Here is a 22172-nt window from a genome sequence, read left to right as displayed (position 1 = left end):
TATTCACAGTACCTTAAGCTTTTATGTATTTCTGTAGTATTTATCATAATGCCTTTTTTATTTCTAATGTTTTTTTCAGCATTCACTTATTTTCCTCTTAGTCTAGCTAAAGGTTTATGAGTTTTATCTTTTCAAAGAACCAGCTCTTAGTTTTATTAATCCTTTCTGATGTTTTTCTGGTCTCTCATGACTTTCCACTCTGATCATTATTATTTTCTTCTTTGTGATAACTTTGGGCTTAATTTATTTTTTTCCTAATTCTTTGAGGTGTAAAGTCAGGTTGTTTATATGAGATACTTCTATTTTTTTAGTATATGCATTTACTGCTATAAGTTTCCTTTCAGGACTGCTTTTGCTGCATCCCACAATATTTGCTATGTTGTTTTTATTTTATTTGTTTCAAGATAATTTTTTATTCTCCATTTGGTTTCTTCTTTGGCCCAGTAGTTTGGAAGTGCATTGCTTCCATAGTTTCCACATATAGTTTCCACATATTTGTAGATCTTCTTACTTTCCTTTTGTTGATTTCTAGTTTCCTATCATTGTGGTCAGAGAATATAGTTGGTATGATTTCAGTCTTCTTAAATTTGCCAAGATTTGTTTTGTGGCCTATCACATGCTCTATGTTGGAGAATGTTCCATGTGCCCTTAAGAAGAATATTTATTTTACTGCTCTTGGCTAGAATGTTCTACATATCTGTTAAGCCTATTTGTTCTGAAATGTGGTTCAGTTCCAGTGTTGCCTTGTTGATTTTCTGCCTTGATAATCTATCCACCAAAGAGAGTGGGGTATTGAAGTCCCATACATTTACTTAATGTATTATTGTCTGTGTTTCCTTTAAGATCTGTTTCAGTTGCTTAATATATTTTAGTGTTCACGATTTGGAAATGTATGTATTTACTATTGTTATATTTTCTTGATGTGTTGACTTTTATCATTGTATAATGACCTTCTTTGACTCTTGTTACCCTTTTTGGCCTGAAGTCTATTTTGTCTAATATAATTATGGCTCTGTCCACCTTCTTTCTGTTTTTGTTTGCTTGGAATATCTTCTGTCCTTTCACTTTTGAGCCTCTGTGTATCATTAGAATGGAAATTAGTCTCATATAAGTAGCATATACTTGGGTCTTGTTTTTTAATCCATCCAGCCACTCTATATTTTGATTGGTGAACTAATCATTTAGTTTAGGATGATTATTGATATGTAAGGATTTACTACTGCCACTTCATCTTTTTCTTTCTGGTTATTTTGTTCTTTGATTGTTTTTTGTTTGGTTTCTGTCTGTAAGTTGGTTTTCCATGGTGATTTGCTCAGTCTTCTACTTTTTTTAGTTTCATGTCTATGCTGTAGATTTTTGCTTTGTGGTTACCATGAGGTAACACAAAAAAATCTAGACAAAGCAGTCCTTTTTCTGCTGATGAAAACATATATTCATTTGCCTATAAAGATTCCATAATTTTAATTTTCTTTTATATTTTTGATTCATAAGTTATATAGCTTAATAACTAAAATAACTATAGCTATAGTTATTTTTAATATGTTCTTTTAATATGTCCTTTTTTTATTTTTAAGATTCTACCTATTTATTCATGAGAGACAGAGAGGCAGAGGCACAGAGGGAGAAGCAGGCTCTCTACAGGGAGCCTAATGGGGGACTCAATCCTGGTACTCTGGGATCATGCCCTGAGCCAAAGGCAGACGCTCAACTGCTGAGCCACCGAGGCATCCCAATATGTGCTTTTTAAAAATTTATATTTTTTACATTAAGTAGGTTCCGCACCCAAGGTGAGGATCGAACTCACAACCCTGAGATTTAGTCTCCTACTCCACCACTTTAGCCAGCCAGGTGCCCCTTTAATATGCTTTCTTTTTTTAACCTTTGTGCCATAGTTCAGAGTTTAACATACTATTCTAAAGAAGAGTTATGGTATTCTGAGTATTCTCAGTATTTATTAACTTAATTAAAGTTTTATGTACTTTGTCATTTCAGCTTGAAGAGCTCTTTTTAACATTTTTTTTAAAGATTATTTATTTTAGAGAGAAGGAAAAGGAGCAAGCAAGTGTGGGAGGGAGGAGCAGAAGGAAAGGGAGAGAGAGTTTTAAGCAGACTTAACGTTGAGCACAGAGCCTGACTTGAGGCTCCATTTCACAACCTTGAGATCACCACCTGAGGGGAAACCAAGAGTTGGACACTTAACCGACTGTGCCACCCAGGTGTATCTGATACATGCGTAGTTATAGTGAACTCCCTCAACTTCTGTCTGGGAGAACTTCTATTTCTCCTTCATATCTCAGTAACTTTGCTAGTGGAGTATTCTTGGCTGGTCGTTTTTATCTTTCAGTGTTTTGAATATGTCATTCCATTCATTCTCTTTTGGACTGTAGAGTTTCTGCTGTGAAGTCTGCTTGTAGCCTTATCGGAATACCTTTATAGGTTACTGTCTTTTTTTTTCCCTGGGCTGCTTTTAAAATTCCTTATTGTTGACTTTTGACAGTTTTCATATAATGTATGAATGTATGTAATGTACATATGATGTACTCCAGGTTTTTTTTGTTTTTCTTTTTTACTTTTTAAAAATCTTAGTTCTTTCTTCTCTTCCACCTGAATTATTTCTGTTGTTAAGTGTGCTAATTCTCTCTTCTATAGGATCAGCTCTGTTTCCAGTGCATTCTGATTCATTCTTCATATATTGAGTTCTTCAGCCAAGAATTTTTTTTTTACAATTTTAATCTATTGGATTAAATTCTCCTTTTGTTTGTTAATTTTATTCCTCAAATCATTGTATTGTTTTCCTGAGTTTTCTAGTAGCGTATTGAATTTCTTCATAATAGCTGTTTTGTATTCTTTATCAGATCACAATACTTCATGGCTTTGGGTTTAGTTGCTGGAAAATTGTCATTTTTTTTGTGTGTGACACCATATTACTGTGATTTTTTCATGGTGTTTGATGGAAAGTGCCTTGGCTTCTACATTTGAAGTAGTAAACCCTTTTCTTATTTAGGCAAGGTTCTGTTTACTTTGATTCTTAACAAGTCAGCGGGTTTGTAATTAGGAGTCTTCATTTTGGTTTCCAGTAGGTGGCACTGTAGTGCAAGCCTTTTCCTTTCCTGTATCAGAGCTGACTGCATTAAGGTTGTGAGCAAGTACATTGGAAAGAAAGAAAGAAAAAAAAAAAAAAGGACCAAAGGGTGGCTGGAGAGCTTGGGGAGAGGTGTATATTTGGCACGTTAGTCTCTAGGTCTGCCAGTGGCTTGCTGGGGGATCCTCAATTTGGGGGAGGAGTACAAGAGGTTCGTGGGTGGTCCTCTTGCCCCCCAAGGGAAAATAGCAAGAGACTGTCTTCTTTAGTTCCCTTTGCTTATTCCCAGTCACTGCGGTCTCTTTTCAGAGAGAGCAACTGGTTTTTGTAGTGTCAGCACGCATGGTCAGGCAGACATATGTTCTCCTGCCTTTACCCTGCACTTCCTCTGCTGGAAGGGTTGTGCTGGCTTGCTGCTGGACCAGCCACCATCTTCTCTGCTTTTGCTACAGCCTCTGTGGTCCAGTCCACTCACAGATGCACAAATGGATAGGTCTCTTAGGTGTCCTGGTATCCTGTGCAGAGGCGCTTTTCTCCCCCTTCAGTTATGAATATCTAATTGGTTATAAATCAGAGAGGAGAGAAGAAGGGAATGACTGACTCATGCTGCCATGATGCTGATGTCTGTAATATAGTTTTAAATGGAATAAGTAGTTCAAGATATTTAATTTAGGATCTTTTGGGGACATTTTATAAGAAACTGCCAATGTGACTGTAGTTATATGTTTATATTATTTTCTTTAATGATATCTCCAGTATAAAGAAGTTTAATTCTTTATAATAGACAGTGAATGAGGTAGACACCCTTTTGAAAACTGTTCATATGCTTGCAGTGACCAATCTCTGAAGTTTTTCGTGCACTCACTCTCTCAAACTGGATTCTGTTAAAGTTTGAAGTATCTGATAACACTAAATAGCCAAAATTGGACAACAGTTCTATGAGGAATTATGACTCTTCATTTTGGTTATGAAGAGGCTTTTGAATCCAGCAACCTTTGTTGGTTCAGACTAAGAATAGATTTTATTGCCAGGCTGAAACATTGGGACATTTTGGGGACTATGTTGTGGTAAACTGGGGAAGGTAAATTAACTTGATCAGATGCTTTTCTTAAGAATGATACAGGGGCGTGTAGAGGTTTAATTAGATTATATTTTGGAGACAAAGATTAGCTTTTTCTTGTAGTTTTAGGAGTTGTGAAATGCCTGAATTTGGGCTTTGGCAGGAGGTTAAGAAATGGCAGTATTCATGGAACTTGCGTACTGAATATATATAAGGAGGAAAAGGCAACAAGGAAGGACTTGTCAATATGCTAGAGACGTTTATTGACTTTTTTTTTTTTTTTTAATCTGTGACAGGTCTTTGAACTTGTTAGTATACCTTTATGTATGTCAGAATCGGTTTTGACCTAAACTGAGAGCTGTGTTTTGTGAGTTTTTGTTGATAATGCTCTTGATTAGTGTGCTTACATAATGTGATGCTTGGTTGATACATCTTAACACCTTGTAATTGGGTCTGGGGAAAAGGTAAACATAGTTACCTAGAATTCCTGTAGGGGAAACAAACTAGCATAGCATACCAATAGTAACAATACCTATAGATCTTCGGTCTGGCAGTTTAGGAAAAATTTTTAAATGTTTTTATTGAATTTCGTTCTTATTTATCTCTCCCAAAAGGTTAAAGTTTGTTCATGAGTGTTCAGAGAGGGGGATTCTGTGGCTCTTGAAAAACAGGGCGATTTTTTTTTTCATTTTCAGATTACATATTGAATTATTTTAAAGTTCGGTTGGTTAGTTTTTTTTCCAGACTTCTAGTCTTAGTGCTATTTCTTTTGGATACTTCTGTCTCTTCTTGGTCATGAAGGGAAGTATTTCCTGGCTTCCTCTCTTTCCTAGTGACTGAAAGGTTTGTAAGTAGGTAGAATGTGAATATGAATAATTCAAGGGGTGGCCTTTGGAGGTCTTCTCCTTTCCCAGGGAACTCAAGTCTTCTATGAATTGGAGTGTAAAATGTATACTAAATATGCAGTTTTGTTGTGGGCTGCCATATCATTATTTCTTCTTCAGTCCCACTTTTCTTGTAAGTTCTGTGACCATGATTCTATGACCACACCGGTCTGTGCTCAGCTTGCAGTTTGGGCGACTGCTCTTTGCACTAAACATTATAGAGTTTTACAATCTAAATTAATGGGTCTTTGAGAAGATGAAGATTGATCTTGTCTTTGAATCATATATTTAACATACTTTTAAAGTGAATTTTAAAAGTGATCCTCAAGTTTGTTGGGGGGACTCCTGGACTTTCCTGAAACCTTTCATAATATTTGTGAAATCCTTACTTTTCCAACTAAATATCTTTATGAGGTCAGATTTCTTTATATATTTCAACCATAATAGCATTGAATTTAACAGATTGAATACAAAAGTAGATGTTAGAATTGTTCTGTCTTCTTTTAAGCCAGACATTTAATGGTATTTGCAAAATTGTGAAACATTGCTAGTTTTCTCACCAAATTTTATTGTGGAAATATAATTATTTTTTTATGTTAAAAAAAAAGAGTATTTAGTTTTACAGGAGGCTGTTAGTAATGGAACTCTGCCCATCCCTGCCTTGAGTAGGGATATAACCAAAGTGAGGAATAGGAGTCATTTTCAAGGACCAGTATCATGCCAGAGGAGAGGAAGGCAGTTCCCTTTCCCTGGATTCACTACTTAATCAGAATGATGTAAGCCTGGAACTATTTAGGACTGCTTTTTGTTGCCACAGGAGGAGGGCCTACCTTACAATGAAATGAATTCAAGGGAAAACAGAATAGAAAGAGGGTCCTGGTGGTATCATTTAACTCCTGGATCCAGCTATGCCTGGTTATCCTTACATTAGACTTTCATTTATTTTTTAAAAAATATTTTATTTATTTATTTATTTATTCATTCATTCATTCATTCATTCATTCATTCATTCGAGACACAGAGAGAAAGCGGAGACATAGGTAGAAGGAGAAGCAGGCTCCATGCAGAGAGCCGGATGTGGGATTCGATCCAGGAACTCCGGGATCATGGCCTAAGGGAAGGCAGACACACAGTCGCTGAGCCACCCAGGAGTCCCAGACTTTCCATTAAATTCCTTCTTTTGTTAAACTGTGGATTTGTTATTTATTTGATTTGTTATTTTAAACTAAATTTAATTTTTTTTCAGTTTTAACTCCAAGTGTAGTAAATATTGCTAGATATAGCCTTTTTTTTTTTTTTTTTTGATATAGCCCTTTTAAATAAAAGCTCTTTGGAGTTCTCTATAGTCCTTAACTTGTAAATCAATCCTGAGACCAAAATGTTTGAAGACTGTTGTTCTCAAGGAGTGAAGGCATTGCTGCTATTTCTTGGGGGTAATACAGGTAATGAAAGAACTGACAGAATAGTTTTCAGTGTTGTAATCACATGGATTGTGGTTGCAGTGATAAGTGATTGTATAATGCTCATGGATAGATCACGTTTAGATATGCTTATTTTGTGATTGTGATTTTATTTAGTAGGATGAAGTGGGTGTGATAACGCTTCATGAATAATTTTTGCTGTAGCTAATTACTACATACAAATAATCTATTTTTTGCCTGCTAATTTGAATTGAATGAAGTTCTATAGTAAACTACGGCAATTGAATTTTTCAGTGTATATATTATATTTGTTGCAATGGGATTTGGGTTTTTAAAAGAGTAATCCTAAGTACAGAATAAAGAACTATGACTTGGATGCAAACTAGATATTTTTTTTGAATATAAAGCGAAAATTTGGTAGGAACAGATGTGGGTGTATATCCGTGTTCTAAAGTTACTGAGTTAACATATTTAAATTTAATTTTTAATTTCCACTGCCACCTCCAGCTACACCTTCTCAAGATTACCAAAAATGGAAGCTTGGGTTAAATTCCTTCAGTTATCTTCCACTGAATTTCTAAGTCTCCAAGAAACTTGAGCAAAACAAAACAAACTTCTTTTTGAAAAAAATGTACTGGAAAGCTAGCTTTTTTTATTTTCCTGTGTCATTACCGTTTTCAAGCTGTAAATTAAAAAGTAAAAACTAATATAAAGAGTGTCTTAGGAGGATTAATTATAGTCTTTATATCCAGGGGTGATTTGATTCATGTTATTGAAAATATTATTTAGGAAAAGTCTTTTGGGAGGTTCTTTTGGGAGGTTTTATTTTTATTACAACATTTGATTTTCTGCATTGCTTTAGCTTCTCCAACTTACTTAGCATATATACTTCCCTCTTCAGGTACTTTTGGAAAAGAATGACCTTCTTAGATGTTTATCCCTTTTAGTGCTTTTCATTATTACTGTATCTTTAAGACAAATTCAGAGATTGTTAAAATTTTACTTTTACACCTTTAAAATCAAAATTTGAATGACTTCATGGTGATCTGGACATTTAATTTGTTAAAGTTCATTGAAGCATTTAATTTAAAATATTTAATGAAGTGACAGATTAGAAATCCCAACTGTTTATGAATGCTCTCTTTTCTCCATCCCACTGGACTCCTGTGCCTTATGTGTCAAGTAGACCTCCACTTTTGGCCTTTTCTCTGGTTCCATCGGCCTGGGCTGTCCTTTTTACAGATAGCCCAAAGCTTGCTTGTATTCCATTTTGATCCCTGTTTCAATTCTGGTCCCTGTTTAAATGTCACTTTATCAGAGTTCTTCTCTGATGATCTTATATATATTCATTTATTCCTTTCCTGTTTTTTCCTCCTTCCTTCCCTTCATTCCTTTTACTCTATATTGTATCTCCATACTTTACATTATTTTTCTTCAGAGCACTTGTCTACATGACAATATGTTGTGTGTATCTATGTATGTATTGTGTCTCCTTCCTATAGCCGCCGTGCAAATTCTGTGAGAACTTACTTTTTTCAAAGTTGCATACTCAGGATCTAGAAGAGGGCCTTACATAATAGGTGCTCATTAAATATTTTTGAAAGATGATTGTGATACTTGGAAAATAATCAACTATTTTATTCTCAGTACTTCATGAAGATGAAAACTAAAGGGTTCCTGTAAAAGTTAGCTGTTGACCCGTTGAGATTTGCGTATCTTGTCTCTGTCTTAGTGTTCTCTCTTAGGTACTGTGTTAGGCCCAGAGGTTATACATGTGTTTAAGAAGTTCTCTTTTTGGAAAAAAAAAAAAAGAAGTTCTCTTTTTGGATTTTGGTATGTTTTTGATAAAACTCTCTTATATAGTATATATTTTATCTGTAGTGCCAGCTAACTTAAATTTATTACTAATATTTATAAGTTAATTGAAAAGAATACCGTATTATCTTGTGTTTCATGTATCTGCACAGTGTGCCATGAACAGAATTAAACCGAAGTATTATATTCATTCAGGTTTGTGAAGGATTTACTCTACAATCCAGTGTTTAATCTGCCAGGGGCTGTTCAGCCTATGCTTGAAAACATTCTAATGGTGGAAAACTTTCTTTCAGGCAGTTTATTCTGCCTTTGGGAGGCCTTTGTTTATTAAAAGAGTTCATGTCTTATTTTAAGCCAAAATCTGTTGCTTCCACTTACTGGTACTAATTATATCCCATGGAGGATGTATTGAATAAATGTAATATTTCTTGTGATAGCTTTTCAATTATTTGAAAGCCTACCAGTTTTCTCTCTGACATTTTAGCTTTCCAGGCTGATAATTCCTAGTAAGCTGTCTGATAATGATACGCATTTACTACTCTGGTCATTTTCCAGGAATCTGAGTTTGCCTAATGTATTTGTAAATAGTGACACCTAAAAGTGAAAGCAGTGGCTCTCCTTACTGCATAGGAATTACTATTTTCTCTCTAGTACTTAATATTTTTTATTTTATTGCATCTTTATGATTTAAGTTTTCCCCCAACCATTTCACACTTTATCTCATTTGACTTATAAACTAAAATACTTAGTTGCTCCTTCTCCACCCCACCTTTCACAAATGATATTGGCAAGTTGTTTCATGCCTGCCTTATTTTGTAGTTTGTTTTCATTGTGCTTTGCCCACCCAACCCTCTTAAGCCCCCCAACACACACACACACACACACACACACACACACACACACAGACACAAAGGTAATTGGAGTTGGAGCACTCTGTGGTTAGTTTGATGCTTTTTGGCAGATTTTTGTACTTGCTGGATTGAGAAGTACTTAAGGAATATAGAATCAGTGGGAGTTCAGCCTGTTTGCTAAAATAGAGATGAAGTCTGTCACTCAGTGTTCTTTATACTTAAACATTTTCAAAATCTGTTCTTTTTTTCTCTCTCTGTCTGACCTGAAAGATTGCAGTCCCACTTTTCTTTCACTGTTTCTAGAATGCTAGTAACGTTGCATAGGGTAGAGTCTAGCTCTGACAAGATCTATTCATTCAGACTTGCAAACCTATCATCAGCAGTGGCAACGGGTGCTGTAAACTACTGCAGGAACAGTTTTGCTTGTCATGGAGACTTTAGAAAAATAATCCTTACTATCTTAATATGGTTTTCTTTTGATTAGGTAACTTAAACATTTTTACTGCATTAATCTTGCATAGCAGGTTGTTGCTGGGTGTTCAGAAGAAGTAGCATTGGCACTTTTGGTTAAAACATAGAAAAGAGAACAAATATTTTGTCCTTTCTCCTTGATTCATAACATTGAAGCATATTATTGCACCTCTGTAGTTCAGATATTCTTTTACTCAGTTGTAATTTACAAGTACATTTTTTCAAAAATATTAAATATGAAATGACTTCTTATAGGATCTATGAAAAATTGCTTCTCAAATGTAAATTTACCCATTTTTGCCATTAAATGTGAAATTCTAAACCTTGCTTCTACTAGATAATCTGCAATTTAACATATACCAAAAAGTAATTTGCTTTTTCAGACTATTTCAGCATTTAGAATTTTTGTGTATGGTAGTTGATTTGCTGTGGTTGTGATTTTATTGGTTTTTTATTCAGTTCAGTAGCTTCCTATGGAAGATGTTGAGCAGTGATTGTTCAGGAATGATTGCTATTTTATAAAACTGTAGTCTAGGGCTCCTGGGTGGCTCAGTTGGTTAAGCATCTGCCTTTGGCTCAGGTCATGATCCCACTGTCCTGGGGTGGAGTCCCTTATTGGGCTCCCTGCTCAATGGGGAACCTCCTTCTCCCTCTCCCCCTGCTCATACTCTCTCTCTCTCCCTTTCTCTCTCTCTTGCTCACTCTCGTAAATAAATAAGATAAAATAAACCTGTAGTCTATAAACTATAATAATTACAGCAATCACAAAGGTCTTTTTCTACATTTTTCACTGAGAAAATTTTAATTGATTTAAAGTGTCCTATTTAGAAAAGTAATGGAGTGGCTGAGTAGTGGGATAGATTTGGTGTTAAGAGAAATGTAAAGTCACAGTTAAGTCATTAGAAAGGCCGATATTAAGTTGAAAATTCACCACAACAATAAGACCAATGTTGAATTACAGCATTTGGACTCCGTGTGGGGACTGGATTTATTAACAGCAGTTGCAATAAAACAGTACAACACAGTGGTAGTATTATGTATCACAGTGATTTTCAATAAATTATGTTTAGCTTGATGTCTAGTTGTTTAGTGCTTATTCAGGTTATCTAACATGAATAGACATTGTTTCATGGTCTCTTGTGCAGTATTACTGAATTGCTGGCTAACTATGTATCCATAGATACATCATGAGATTATATTTGTCCCATTTCTTTGGGCTTATTTCATCACAGATCTAAGTATTTCTATGCTCATTATGATAAAACATGAAAAAATTATAAACTGTCTTGTCTGTATTTTTAAATTGCCTTTTTTTAAGATTTTATTTATTTATTCACGAAAGACAGAAGCAGAGACATAAGCAGAGGGAGAAACAGGCTTCTCCCAGGGAGCCTTATGCGGGACTTGATCCCTGATCCCCTGGAAGCATGCCCTGAGCAGAACGCAGACGCTCAACCACTGAGCCACCCAGGCGTCCCTGTCTTATTTTTGAAGTGTGTGTGTGTGTGTGTATTTAAAGATTTTATTTATTTATTCATGAGAGACACAGAGAGAGAGAGAGAGAGAGAGAGAGGCAGAGACACAGGTGGAGGGAGAAGCGGGCTCCATGCCGGGAGCCCGACGTGGGAATCGATCCCGGGACTCCAGGATCACGCCCTGGGCCAGAGGCAGGCACTAAACCGCTGAGCCACCAGGGCTACCCTTAAGTGTTGGTTTAAGTATATTGAAGTACATTTCTATATTGAATATTGAAGTAAATTTCTATATTGAATATTGAAAAAGTCTTAAAGAATCTTTCATGTACCATTGAAATGAATTCTTTCTTGCTTCTTTTTAAGTAGTAGCCTATTTCAAGTCTTTGTGAATAAATGGAAATCTGTGAGAAAAGTTGATTTATGATTACTAACAAATTAGCCTGCAACTTAGTAACACAGCAGACATTTATCACCTCATTACAATTTATCATTCCTGTATCAGGATTCTGGAAGCAGGTTAACTGAGTATTTCTGGCTCAGAATCATGAGTTTGCAGTTAAGCTGTAGATCAGTTCTGCAGTCTTCTCAGTGTTCTATGGGGACTGTAGAATCTGCTTCTAAACTCACTCACATGTGGCTTTTGGCAAGATACTTCAATTCTTTGATTGTTGACTGGAGCCCTCATTTCATTGCCACATGTTGCTCTCCATTGGCTGCTTGAGCATTCTTGGAATAAATATAGTAGCTGTTTTCTCTAGAAGAAGTGATCCCAGAAAGAGTAAGAATGATGCGACAATACTTTGTATGTCCTAGTCTCAGAAGGTAGATACCATCACTTCTGCCATTCTGTGTGTTTAGAAGCAAGTCCCTAAATTGAACCTACTCTCAAAGGTGAGCAATCCGGCTCTACTTTCTAAAGGGAGGAGTGAAGAGTTGGAAGCCATGCTTAATTACCACAGTGATATAGACTAGGAAGTCTCAGAGCATAAAATAAATGCTATACTAGTTTCTTAATAGAGTAATTGTCAATTCTGACACTGTATTAGCCTTTATAAAACAACAAAGCAAAAACATAAATGGTTGAATTAGGCTTGTTGATTCACTTGAGTCAGGTTTTTCTGTAAATGTTTCTACTGTGCAGTCAAAGCTGTTCATTGTCTTTTTCAAGATGTATTTTTTGATTCAGTGACATAGGTTACTGCTGTACTTTTCTAGAATTGTTACAGAATAGAGCTAAATATAGTATGTACAGTTCATGGCACAAACTGGATGTTTAGTAGATGTTAGTGCTTGGCTATTGCTATTTTGCTCTTATTTAACCTAACTTGTAAAGTGATCATTAATTAAATGGGTAATAATTTTAGCTTAGTTGAAAAATAGTTACTTGGCTTTTTGTTAGGATAGGTATGGCTCAAGCATCAAAAACTTTCTTCCCTTGCTCTGTTCCTCCTTTACTTAGTCCCCACTACCTCCTCCTATCCAAAAACCTCAGTTCTCATAGTTAATTTATCTTCCACATATTTATTATTCAAACATAAGCCAATCCAAATATACCCCACATAAATGATAACATGAATACTCAGTTTTCTCTACCTTGCTTTTTAAATATAACAAATTGATAAGGAAAATTTATCTGTGATAGGAAAACTTCCTTGTTCTTTTTTGCATCTTTTTGCTGTATCTCATTCCCTTGTGTGTAGGTTAGGATAATTTTTTTCCAGTCCTCTGTAAATGGGCATGTGCGCATTTTTTATTTTGCAATCAGTGTGACAGTGAGTGACTTGTGTACGTGTCACTTTGAATATGTCAATATGTCTGTAAAGTAACTTCAGAGTAGAATTGCTACGTCAGTTGCAGTTGTGATTTTATGCTACCATACTGGAGGGGCTACCAGTCTTCTCACAGCATCCACAGTGTTTAAAAACTGCTTGTATCCCTATAGTCTTCTCTTCAAAACATATTTTCATATCTTTAGATTTTGCCAGCGTTATAGCCAAAAAGTGGTATTTCAGTCCAGCTTATTTGAATTATTCTTATGGATGAGGGTATATTTTTACTCATAGTTAGACTTACTTTTTTTTTTTTTTTTAGCATCTATTCATATTCTTAGTCTTTTTTCTCTTATGGTTTGATCTTACTGATTGATAGAAACTACATATTAGGAGAATTCACCTTCTTGAATGAGTTGAACTCTGAGCTTTTTTTCATTTGTCTTTTGACTCTACATTCTAAAGTTTTGGCTTTTTTTTTTTTTGTATAATCAAATTACTCTTGTAATATAGATTTCTGTCATAACTGAGAAAGTTTTCAATACTCTAGAGTTATAAAATAACTTTCTTGTTTTTTCCTAATATTTAGTGTTTTCATGTTTTTCGGTTTTTGATTTGTTGTGTATGGAATCAGTATGGAACCAACTTAGTTTTTAAATAGGTAACTACCAGCTTGTCTCAATACTATTGTGTAGTTCATCTCACTCATTGACTTGGATGCCACCTTTACAAAATAAAAATTCATATATTTGGGTTTATTTCTAAACTTTCTTTTCTGTTGTTAAAGTAATATGTCTTTAGTATGTTTTCAGGTTTTCCTTTATTGCCTTCTCTGTCTGATTTTCTAGCTATTTAGTTCTTGGGATACTGGGAAGGGGAGGGCACTTTTTGTATTTTTATTGGTTCCATACTAATAGTAGTTTTTGATACATTGGTACTGTTTTTACTTCATTATAACTTCTCTTTTTAATAATAAATCCTACTGAGTTTTTAATACATGTATTAGTACGTATGTGGAGGGATACAGAATAATGGCTATGTATATCGTGTAAAATATATTACTATAAGGGAGAACTTATATTTCTTCATTCCCTTCCATTGGGGTTGGTGCTTTTTACATATATTAACTCAACGATTTATCATACAAACTAATTCAGTTTGTAACTAGAATTTTTAAAATGTGTAATTGTTTATGACTAAATTTCCTTCAACGTTGCTTTTTTTTCTTCAGTTGTGATGCAGATCCATCAGCCCTAGCAAAATATGTTCTTGCTTTGGTAAAGAAAGACAAAAGTGAGAAAGAGTTAAAGGCATTATGTATTGATCAGCTGGATGTATTTCTTCAAAAAGGTAAAATCTTTGGTTTAAAAATAATAGCTGATTTTAATAAATCCTTTATTTTTTTTTTAATTTATATTTTATTGGTGTTCAATTTACTAACATACAGAATAACCCCCAGTGCCCGTCACCCATTCACTCCCACCCCCCGCCCTCCTCCCCTTCTACCACCCCTAGTTTGTTTCCCAGAGTTAGCAGTCTTTACATTCTGTCTCCCTTTCTGATATTTCCCACACATTTTAATAAATCCTTTAAAGCAAGATTTTCCATAATAAAGGAACTCAATAAGAGAACAGACTCTAATTGTAACAAAGTTGAACAAACAGTATTATTACTCATTATAGCTATAGCTTATTTATAATGGACACCTTTTTTAAATTAGTATCTTTATTCTCTTTCTTAAAGCATGCTGATATTTTTTCCTTAAAAGATTAAGTAAATGAATACTTGTTTCTTTAAAGATAGTACTGCTTAAGAAACTATTTGTAATGATGCCTAGATAGTGCTTTAAAATTTTTTCACTTTGCCACCATCTGGATAATGATAATTATGTTTGGCACTCAGGGCACAGGGTACGTGGAGACTAGTCCTGGCTGGAGGCGACTGGCTGAGAAACTCTGACCACCCTAGTTCCGCTATGCTAAAATTGAGTGGATTAGTATTACCATAGATCTGTGTCATGGCACACTAGTTAGGAAGCTGTTGATCTTAGTATAATTCCTAGTTATGAAAGTCAGTGTATATTTCATCATCTTGAATTCTGATGTGTAGAGGGGGAGAATTCACTTCTTAGCAAATATCTTTAATCTGTGGTTTTTTGGTTTTCTTTTTAGAGACCCAGATATTTGTGGAAAAACTTTTTGATGCTGTGAATACAAAGAGTTATCTACCTCCTCCAGAGCAGCCATCATCGGGAAGCTTAAAGGTAGAATTTTTTCAGCACCAAGAAAAAGATATAAAAAAAGAGGAGGTAAGGGTTTGTGTGTTAAACCTTAGCTGTTCTTTAAAAACATATAAGGAATAATTAAACCTAGTTCAACTTTCTGATTTGTGTCAAGAATCCTCAGGACCATCCCTGGGAGCAATCATAGGAGTTAGCACAGAGTCATACTCATGGCTATGACTTCTTACAGCAAAATCAGCAAAGAGAAAAAGTAGGTATTTTGAAGTCTGGGGGAAAACAGATGTGAGCTTCCAGAGCCTTCTCCCAGTGGAGTCATACAGGATGCACTTAACAAGTAGGTTTAACGCATTTGAACTAGGGAAACTCATTAGAAACTCAGTGTGTGAGGTTTTTATTTTGGGCTGGTCACAGATGCATCTGCTGTCTACTCTGTACCAAAATTCCAGACTCCCAGAGGAAAGCATGTGGTTGACATAAAACCATATCGTTGACACAGTCAGGTATAAAGTGAGCTATTATTATCTGGGAATGATGGGAACCCTCCAGAAATCAAAGTTCGCAGACACCAGTCAAGGGACTACCTTATAATGCCTTTCTAAGGATAACAGTGTCAAGCTTGCTTTTCAACTCTTTTCTGCATAGTATCTTACAAATATGGACTTGGATTATCTATGTTTTCTGAAAATAATTAGATTGACATTAGATCTATCTGCTTCTGTCCTGTATACATTTTGTAGGGGACTATTTGTAAGGTGGTCATGTAAAAGGACCTTCACAGAGCAGCGGGCATGACTTCATCCTTTAAGAGATTTTTTTTTTAATTTTAGGATTTTATTTATTTATTTGTTGGGGCAGGGGTGGGGTAGGAAGAGAGAGAGAGAACACAAGCAGGAGGAGCAGCAGGCAGAGGGAAAGGGAGAAGCAGGCTCCCCGAGGAGCAGAGAGCCCCCTATGGGGCTTGATCCTAGGACCCTGGGATCATGACCTGAGCTGAAGGCAGATGCTTAATCAACTTAGCCACCCAGGTACCCCATTTTAGGAGATTTGAAGAATTTACCTTTTATAACTTTATTACTTTTTATTTACCATTCTTAATAATCATAAAAATCCAGATATCATCAATTTGATGTTTAAAGATTGTAATTCAAACAAAAATAATTGGTATTAAGCTGTTAGATTTCTGCAGTTAGCCTAGCTGTAGGTCGAATAAATCTTGGTTAAAATTTTGGCTTCATCAGTCATTACTTTATGACCTTAAAAAACATTACTTTTCCAAGTCTTAGTTTACTCAGCTGTGAAATGGAAATACTATATGGTTGTTGTGAGTAATAATAAAATAATACCTGTAAAGCACTTGGCATAGTGTATAGCGTATAATATATTTTCAATAAATGGCAGTTCCTATCACTACTGAGAGATTGTTGCATGGTGGAAGATGTGGTTGAGTTTTTTTCCCCTCATAATCTTTCTTTCCAGATTATGGAAGTAATACTTGTTTAATATGTATTAATATAAATATATGTATAATATTATGTAGTAATTCTCAAATATATTTCTATTTCTGTATTTGAACATATTTACACATACATGCATGTAGATAGTTACACAGACACACACATAAAACACCCCTTCACTACTTGGTGCAAGGGAAGACCAGAAATTATTTTGTGTATATTTCATATCTAACAGTAGAGGGGTTCTGTTAATAAGGAAGAAAAAGATAGTGGCTATTGTGCTGCAACTGCTAATGCCACATAGAGTTGCCCAATAATTTAAGTTTTGCCTGCCAATGGAAGTTTGGTGGGTTGGTTCTAGATATCTGCTATGCAAATTATATTTTGATTCTTAAAAATCTTAAGTAGTCCTTGATTTGAGAAGCAGTAAGGAGTCTTCCCCAAAACGAGTTAGTGGTAAAACCTTAGTCTTACGTCTATTGACATAATAATATTTCTCCACAGTTTTCTTGACCAATTGTGAAGGATATTTATCCCTGATCTTTCAGAACTGTCAAAATGTCAGATGACAACCTGGATTTAAAATACCATGGGTATAGTAAAAGTTCCCAGTTGAGCATGTACTGTGGAAGATGATGATGTATCAACATAAATTACTTGCGAGTGTGTGTTGAAGCAAGTAGAAGGGAAAAAAGGTGCATTGAACCCTGTTTTTATGAATGGGGGAGGTTCGAAATGGGTGGCAAGAGGAGAATGAAAGTATTTATAAGGAAAAAAAGATGGGAAAAAGGGTTTTTAAAGCAGTGTTCCTCAGAGTTTGGCCTGTTGATAGGATTTCCATTTAATTTCTCATCCAATATTGGACACTTCTGACAGGAGAGGGTCTTATCCCAGAGAGGTATTGGAACAACTGGAATAAACTGGGACACTGTTATGTTATCCTTTACACTGAGTCAAAATGTCTTAGAGTTCTTATTAAAAATGCAAAATCTGGAGACTTGCCGTATTTACAGAAGCTACATGTTCAATACTTCCTGTATTGGTTTATCCTCTAAATCTTTTTTCTAGTAACACCTGTTACTATCCTATGTAATCAGTGTTCTAGACAGTATAGCATGAAAAATTCTGGCCTCAGTAAAGTAGCATTGATAAAGGGAATGTTTTCCAGGCCTGCTTTCTATTAATACAATACAAATGAAGGTCCTTTTTAGAAAAGAGAAATATATAGCTGCCATACTGCTATGAGAAACTGGAGAACTATTTGACCTTATGTATCATTCTCTCTTATGTTTCTTTTTCTGACTTGGTTAGTTCTAATGCATTCTTCTATATTTCCTAATGTGTTTGGTGCTAGACCAAATCCATGTTGGAATTTTGAAAGAAGAAATAAAATTGACTTTCTACTAATAGTGTTAAAATGAGGACATTTGCCTAAGTGTTTTCTCAACACTGTTATCTAAGATAAACATTTCTGAGTTTCTATTTAGCATTCACTTTTAACTTTCAGCAAGCCTTTATTCTGTGGTTAAATTAAATGATTGTATTAGAAGAGAAATTTGTTTTTTTAATGCTTTAGAAGAGAGCAATTTCACATCTGTGTTTTAATATTATTTAAATCACGGAAATAGTAACATGGCAAAGAATAATTCACTAAACTTATGCAAAATTTTTTTTGTATATCAGATAACAAAGGAGGAAGAGCGAGAGAAGAAGTTTTCCAGAAGGCTAAATCATAGTCCACCCCAGTCAAGTTCCCGATACAGAGAAAATAGGTGATTGATTGAACCATGTTCAGTGTTCAGATATTGGATGTATCTTTTATATGAATGCTTAGACTTGATTATGATTCATCTAGGGGCAAGATATGTCTACTCTTCTCTTGGTCTAGGAACATATAACTCAATAATTTTCTTACCGAGAATATCTGTGTCAGATTTCTAGGTCCTGGAAAGGAGGTTTAGTATAGTGCTTGGCAAACAATTATTATTGTATTTATTTCTAACTTCAAATTCCAGTGAAATCTCAATGTGAGAACCTTTTTGCATGAAGTTTCCTTTCAGTGTGAATAAATTATTTTTCCCACTAAGGCTTGAAAAGCAGAGTACAGTAGATTGATATATGCCTTAAGTGTGAAGTACGGGACAACATGTACTATAAAACATGATGTATGGATGCTAAGTGTATAGGTGTCTTGGTATATAAGACTAGGGATTGAGACTTTCAGAGTTTTTTCCCTTTAAAAAGGGTTTTAGAATTCTTGAGCAGATGTTCAGTTTTTCAATTTGAGTTTCTTATATTTGTGGAGGGATAAAGAATCATGTTACAGGAATCAAATGTGAGTGACTTGTACATTTAATGGTTTTTTTTCTGTATCTATGTAATTATTTTCCTAAAAGTGATCATTTATTTCTTTAGAAGTCGTGATGAGAGGAAAAAAGATGATCGTTCTCGCAAAAGAGATTATGACCGAAACCCTCCTCGAAGAGATTCATATAGAGATCGGTACAATAGAAGACGAGGCCGAAGTCGCAGTTACAGCAGGAGTCGGAGTCGAAGTTGGAGTAAAGAGAGGCTTCGTGACAGGGATAGGGATAGAAGCAGGACGCGAAGTAGAAGCAGAACACGAAGCCGAGGTAAATAATCTACATTGTATATATGTATATTATGTTCTGATTAGTATTCTTCTATTGTGAATAAACTGTATTTGAGTGTTTTAAAGATGGTTTTAGTTTTTGTTGGTGTTTTCATTTTTTCTCATTTGATGTATTTTGTGGTCCAAGTGAATGCTTTTTTAAAAATTTCTTTTAAAAATTTTATTTCATGCAAATTAAAACGACAGTGAATCACCACTGCACGCTCATTACAATGACTGAAAGTGAAAAGGCTGACTTTATCTAGTATTGGTAAGGATAGAGATAAACTAGAACTCTTTGGAAAACACAGTAACTTAAATTTAAATTTAGACATACCAAATGACCCAGCCATATCAACTCCAGAGTATTTATGAAGAGAAACAAAAGTGTATTTCCACACAAAGACTGTACACAAATGATCATACCTTCCTTTGAAATAGCCAAAAACTAGAAACAACCCAAATGTCATGTGAATGGCTAAACTGATGCATCCATACAGTGGAAGAAAAGGATAGAACTTTATATCTATGTCACAAAAGGGTGAATTTCAAAATACTAATACTGAGTGAAATAAGCCAGACAATAAGAGTATACATGTGTATACAATTTTAGAAAATGCAAACTAATTTGTGGTGACAGAAAACAAATCAGTGGTCATTTGGGATGGAATTACGGGAAAATTATCAGGGGTGCAAGGATATTTTTGGGGGGTGATAATCATGTATCTATGTATATATATTCTTTTAGTTATGATTGATTTTACCTGTGCACATAGATAAAATTCATTAAACTATAAATATGTTCAATGTATTATATAAGCATTACATTTTAAAATTAAGAAAACAGTTAAAATTCTCATTACAGATGCGTATATTTGCAAGAACATATCATTTCCAACGTGTATAATTTTTCTTCTAGTGTACGTTATTGAAAGAAAGATGCTGTAGGCAATAAAACAACTAAAACACTTGGAAGTGGAACATCTTTACCCAAGCTTAGATTTTTGCTACTCTTTTAGCCTTTATTCTACAGCCATCTTTAGTCTTTGGGAAATAATATTTATGGCCTTTGTTGTATAAGCTTTATACTTCTTTGTTACTCTGAGTTTCCCCTCTCTGTGATCTTGGTATTTTAGGCCTTTGTGCAATATTGCTTCACTTAACTAATCTTAATACCTTTTCTTTCTCCTTGGGACCACAGTCCAGTTAATGGCTTAGTTCGTGTTTAATATGAGCTCTTTTTCCTCTTGGCTCACTGATTTCCATCTTTAATAAATAGCTTTCACTATTAATGCTATTAATAGCATATACTGTTGATTTATAAAGTCATGCTGGGATCTTTAGGTGGATTACAACTAAATGTTCATCACAGGAAAAAAAAACATACTTTTATTGTATATTTGTTTTGTGGGCTGAAGTTTAACATACTAAGATTGCACTGAAGAAAATAATGTCTTTTTTGTGTAAACAACTCCAAGGAAAAAAAGCTCATTAAATATAGCAAATTTTGTGTGATTTTATAGTTTAGGTCATATTGCAAAGAAATAGTTTATTTTGGAATATTGTGTATTCATTTAGTAGTTTTTAAAAGAAAGGGATTGAGTACAATTTGAGCATTTTCTCTATGTTAACCAAAACACAGAGAAAATGTAGGTCTGGGACTTTTTTTTTTTTATATAGTTTTCTAAATTTTTTATATTTTGTTGCAGAAAGGGATCTCGTAAAACCTAAGTACGACCTGGATAGAACAGATCCACTGGAAAACAATTATACTCCAGTCTCTTCAGTACCTAATATTTCATCTGGTCACTACCCTGTACCTACTTTGAGCAGCACTATTACAGTAATTGCTCCTACTCATCATGGTAATAACACTACCGAAAGTTGGTCTGAATTTCATGAAGACCAAGTGGACCATAACTCCTATGTAAGACCACCAATGCCAAAGAAACGGTGTAGAGACTATGATGGTAAGTCTTTTATTGTTTCATAAAGTACTGAATTAGTATTTCCAGTTGACTAAATTTACAGAATCTAGTTGTAAAGGTTGGGTTGCAGAGTTACTGAAAGATAATTAACCTATTGGAAATGGTGGTAAATTAGTCTTAAGCACTCTTGAATTCTTCAGTATTATTTAAACCTTCATTAGTCACTACTGAATATTGTACATCAATTGAAATATAGTGCTTATTTACACACAAGTCTTAATATATTTTTGGAGTTGACCAAACAAGAATAGTATCTACTGAGTTATCTGGTAATCACCTACTAAAACATTCTTGACAAAACTCACTTCTTTAGAAATAAATGGTTTAAAAAAATGGTTATTGGCATGGAATTAGAACCTAGAAATGTGAATATTACCTGTAAGAATTTTATAAATGAAGCCTCTCAAAGTTTTACTGTAAAGGTTTTGTAAATTGTATTAAAGCTGTAGTTGCAATATTCTGAAAATTTTAAGTAAGATTTGAATAAAGGGAATGCTAAAGGAAATGCTTCTAATGACAAAGAATGTAGAAGTTTTATATCATCTTGCTAGCTAGGTATACTAATTTTAATTTGATACACTTTTCATTTTTAAATTTTTATTTTTTAAAGACTTTATTTAAAAAAAATACTTTATTTATTTATTTATTTATTTATTTATTTATTTATTTATTTATTTATTTGAGAGGGAGAGTGAGCACAAGTAGGGGGAAAGGGCAGAGGGAGAAGAAGAAGCAGACTGCCCCGCTGAGCAGGGAGCCAGATGTGGGACTCAGCCCCAGTACTCTGGGGTCATGATCTGAGCCAAAGGCAGACGCTTAACCGACTGAGCCACCCAGGTGCCCTTGTTGATATATTTTTTAATGCGTATGTTGGGTGTATTATCTACTTCACAAGGATTTTATATTGCTGGAAATTAACTCTTGTGTTATGGTTAGTTACACTCGCCCAACATTTAAAAATATTCTTATTTTTAAATTTCTTGCCTTTGTTAACTTACAGAAAATGTATATATCCAACACTTTCCATA

General features: G+C 34.5%; 1 protein-coding gene across 18 annotated transcripts in view; it reads left to right on the top strand.

Annotated features, from left to right (window-relative positions):
* The window catches only part of RBM26 (RNA binding motif protein 26), an 86160-nt gene that overhangs the window by 16201 nt on the left and 47787 nt on the right, over positions 1-22172 (top strand). For all 18 annotated transcript variants that reach the window (XM_038569847.1, XM_038569846.1, XM_038569850.1 and 15 more), the window contains exons 2-6: positions 14060-14178; positions 15000-15136; positions 18208-18296; positions 18940-19157; positions 20866-21126. In XM_038569847.1, the coding sequence (XP_038425775.1) occupies positions 14060-14178; positions 15000-15136; positions 18208-18296; positions 18940-19157; positions 20866-21126 (824 nt within the window). The remainder of the gene's footprint in view (positions 1-14059; positions 14179-14999; positions 15137-18207; positions 18297-18939; positions 19158-20865; positions 21127-22172) is intronic.

This window comes from Canis lupus, chromosome 22 (genome assembly GCF_011100685.1).
Source record: "Canis lupus familiaris isolate Mischka breed German Shepherd chromosome 22, alternate assembly UU_Cfam_GSD_1.0, whole genome shotgun sequence".
Classification (NCBI taxonomy): Eukaryota; Metazoa; Chordata; class Mammalia; order Carnivora; family Canidae; genus Canis; species Canis lupus.
The sequence above is the reverse complement of the archived record's forward strand: the minus strand, read 5'-3'. Positions and strand labels throughout refer to the sequence as shown.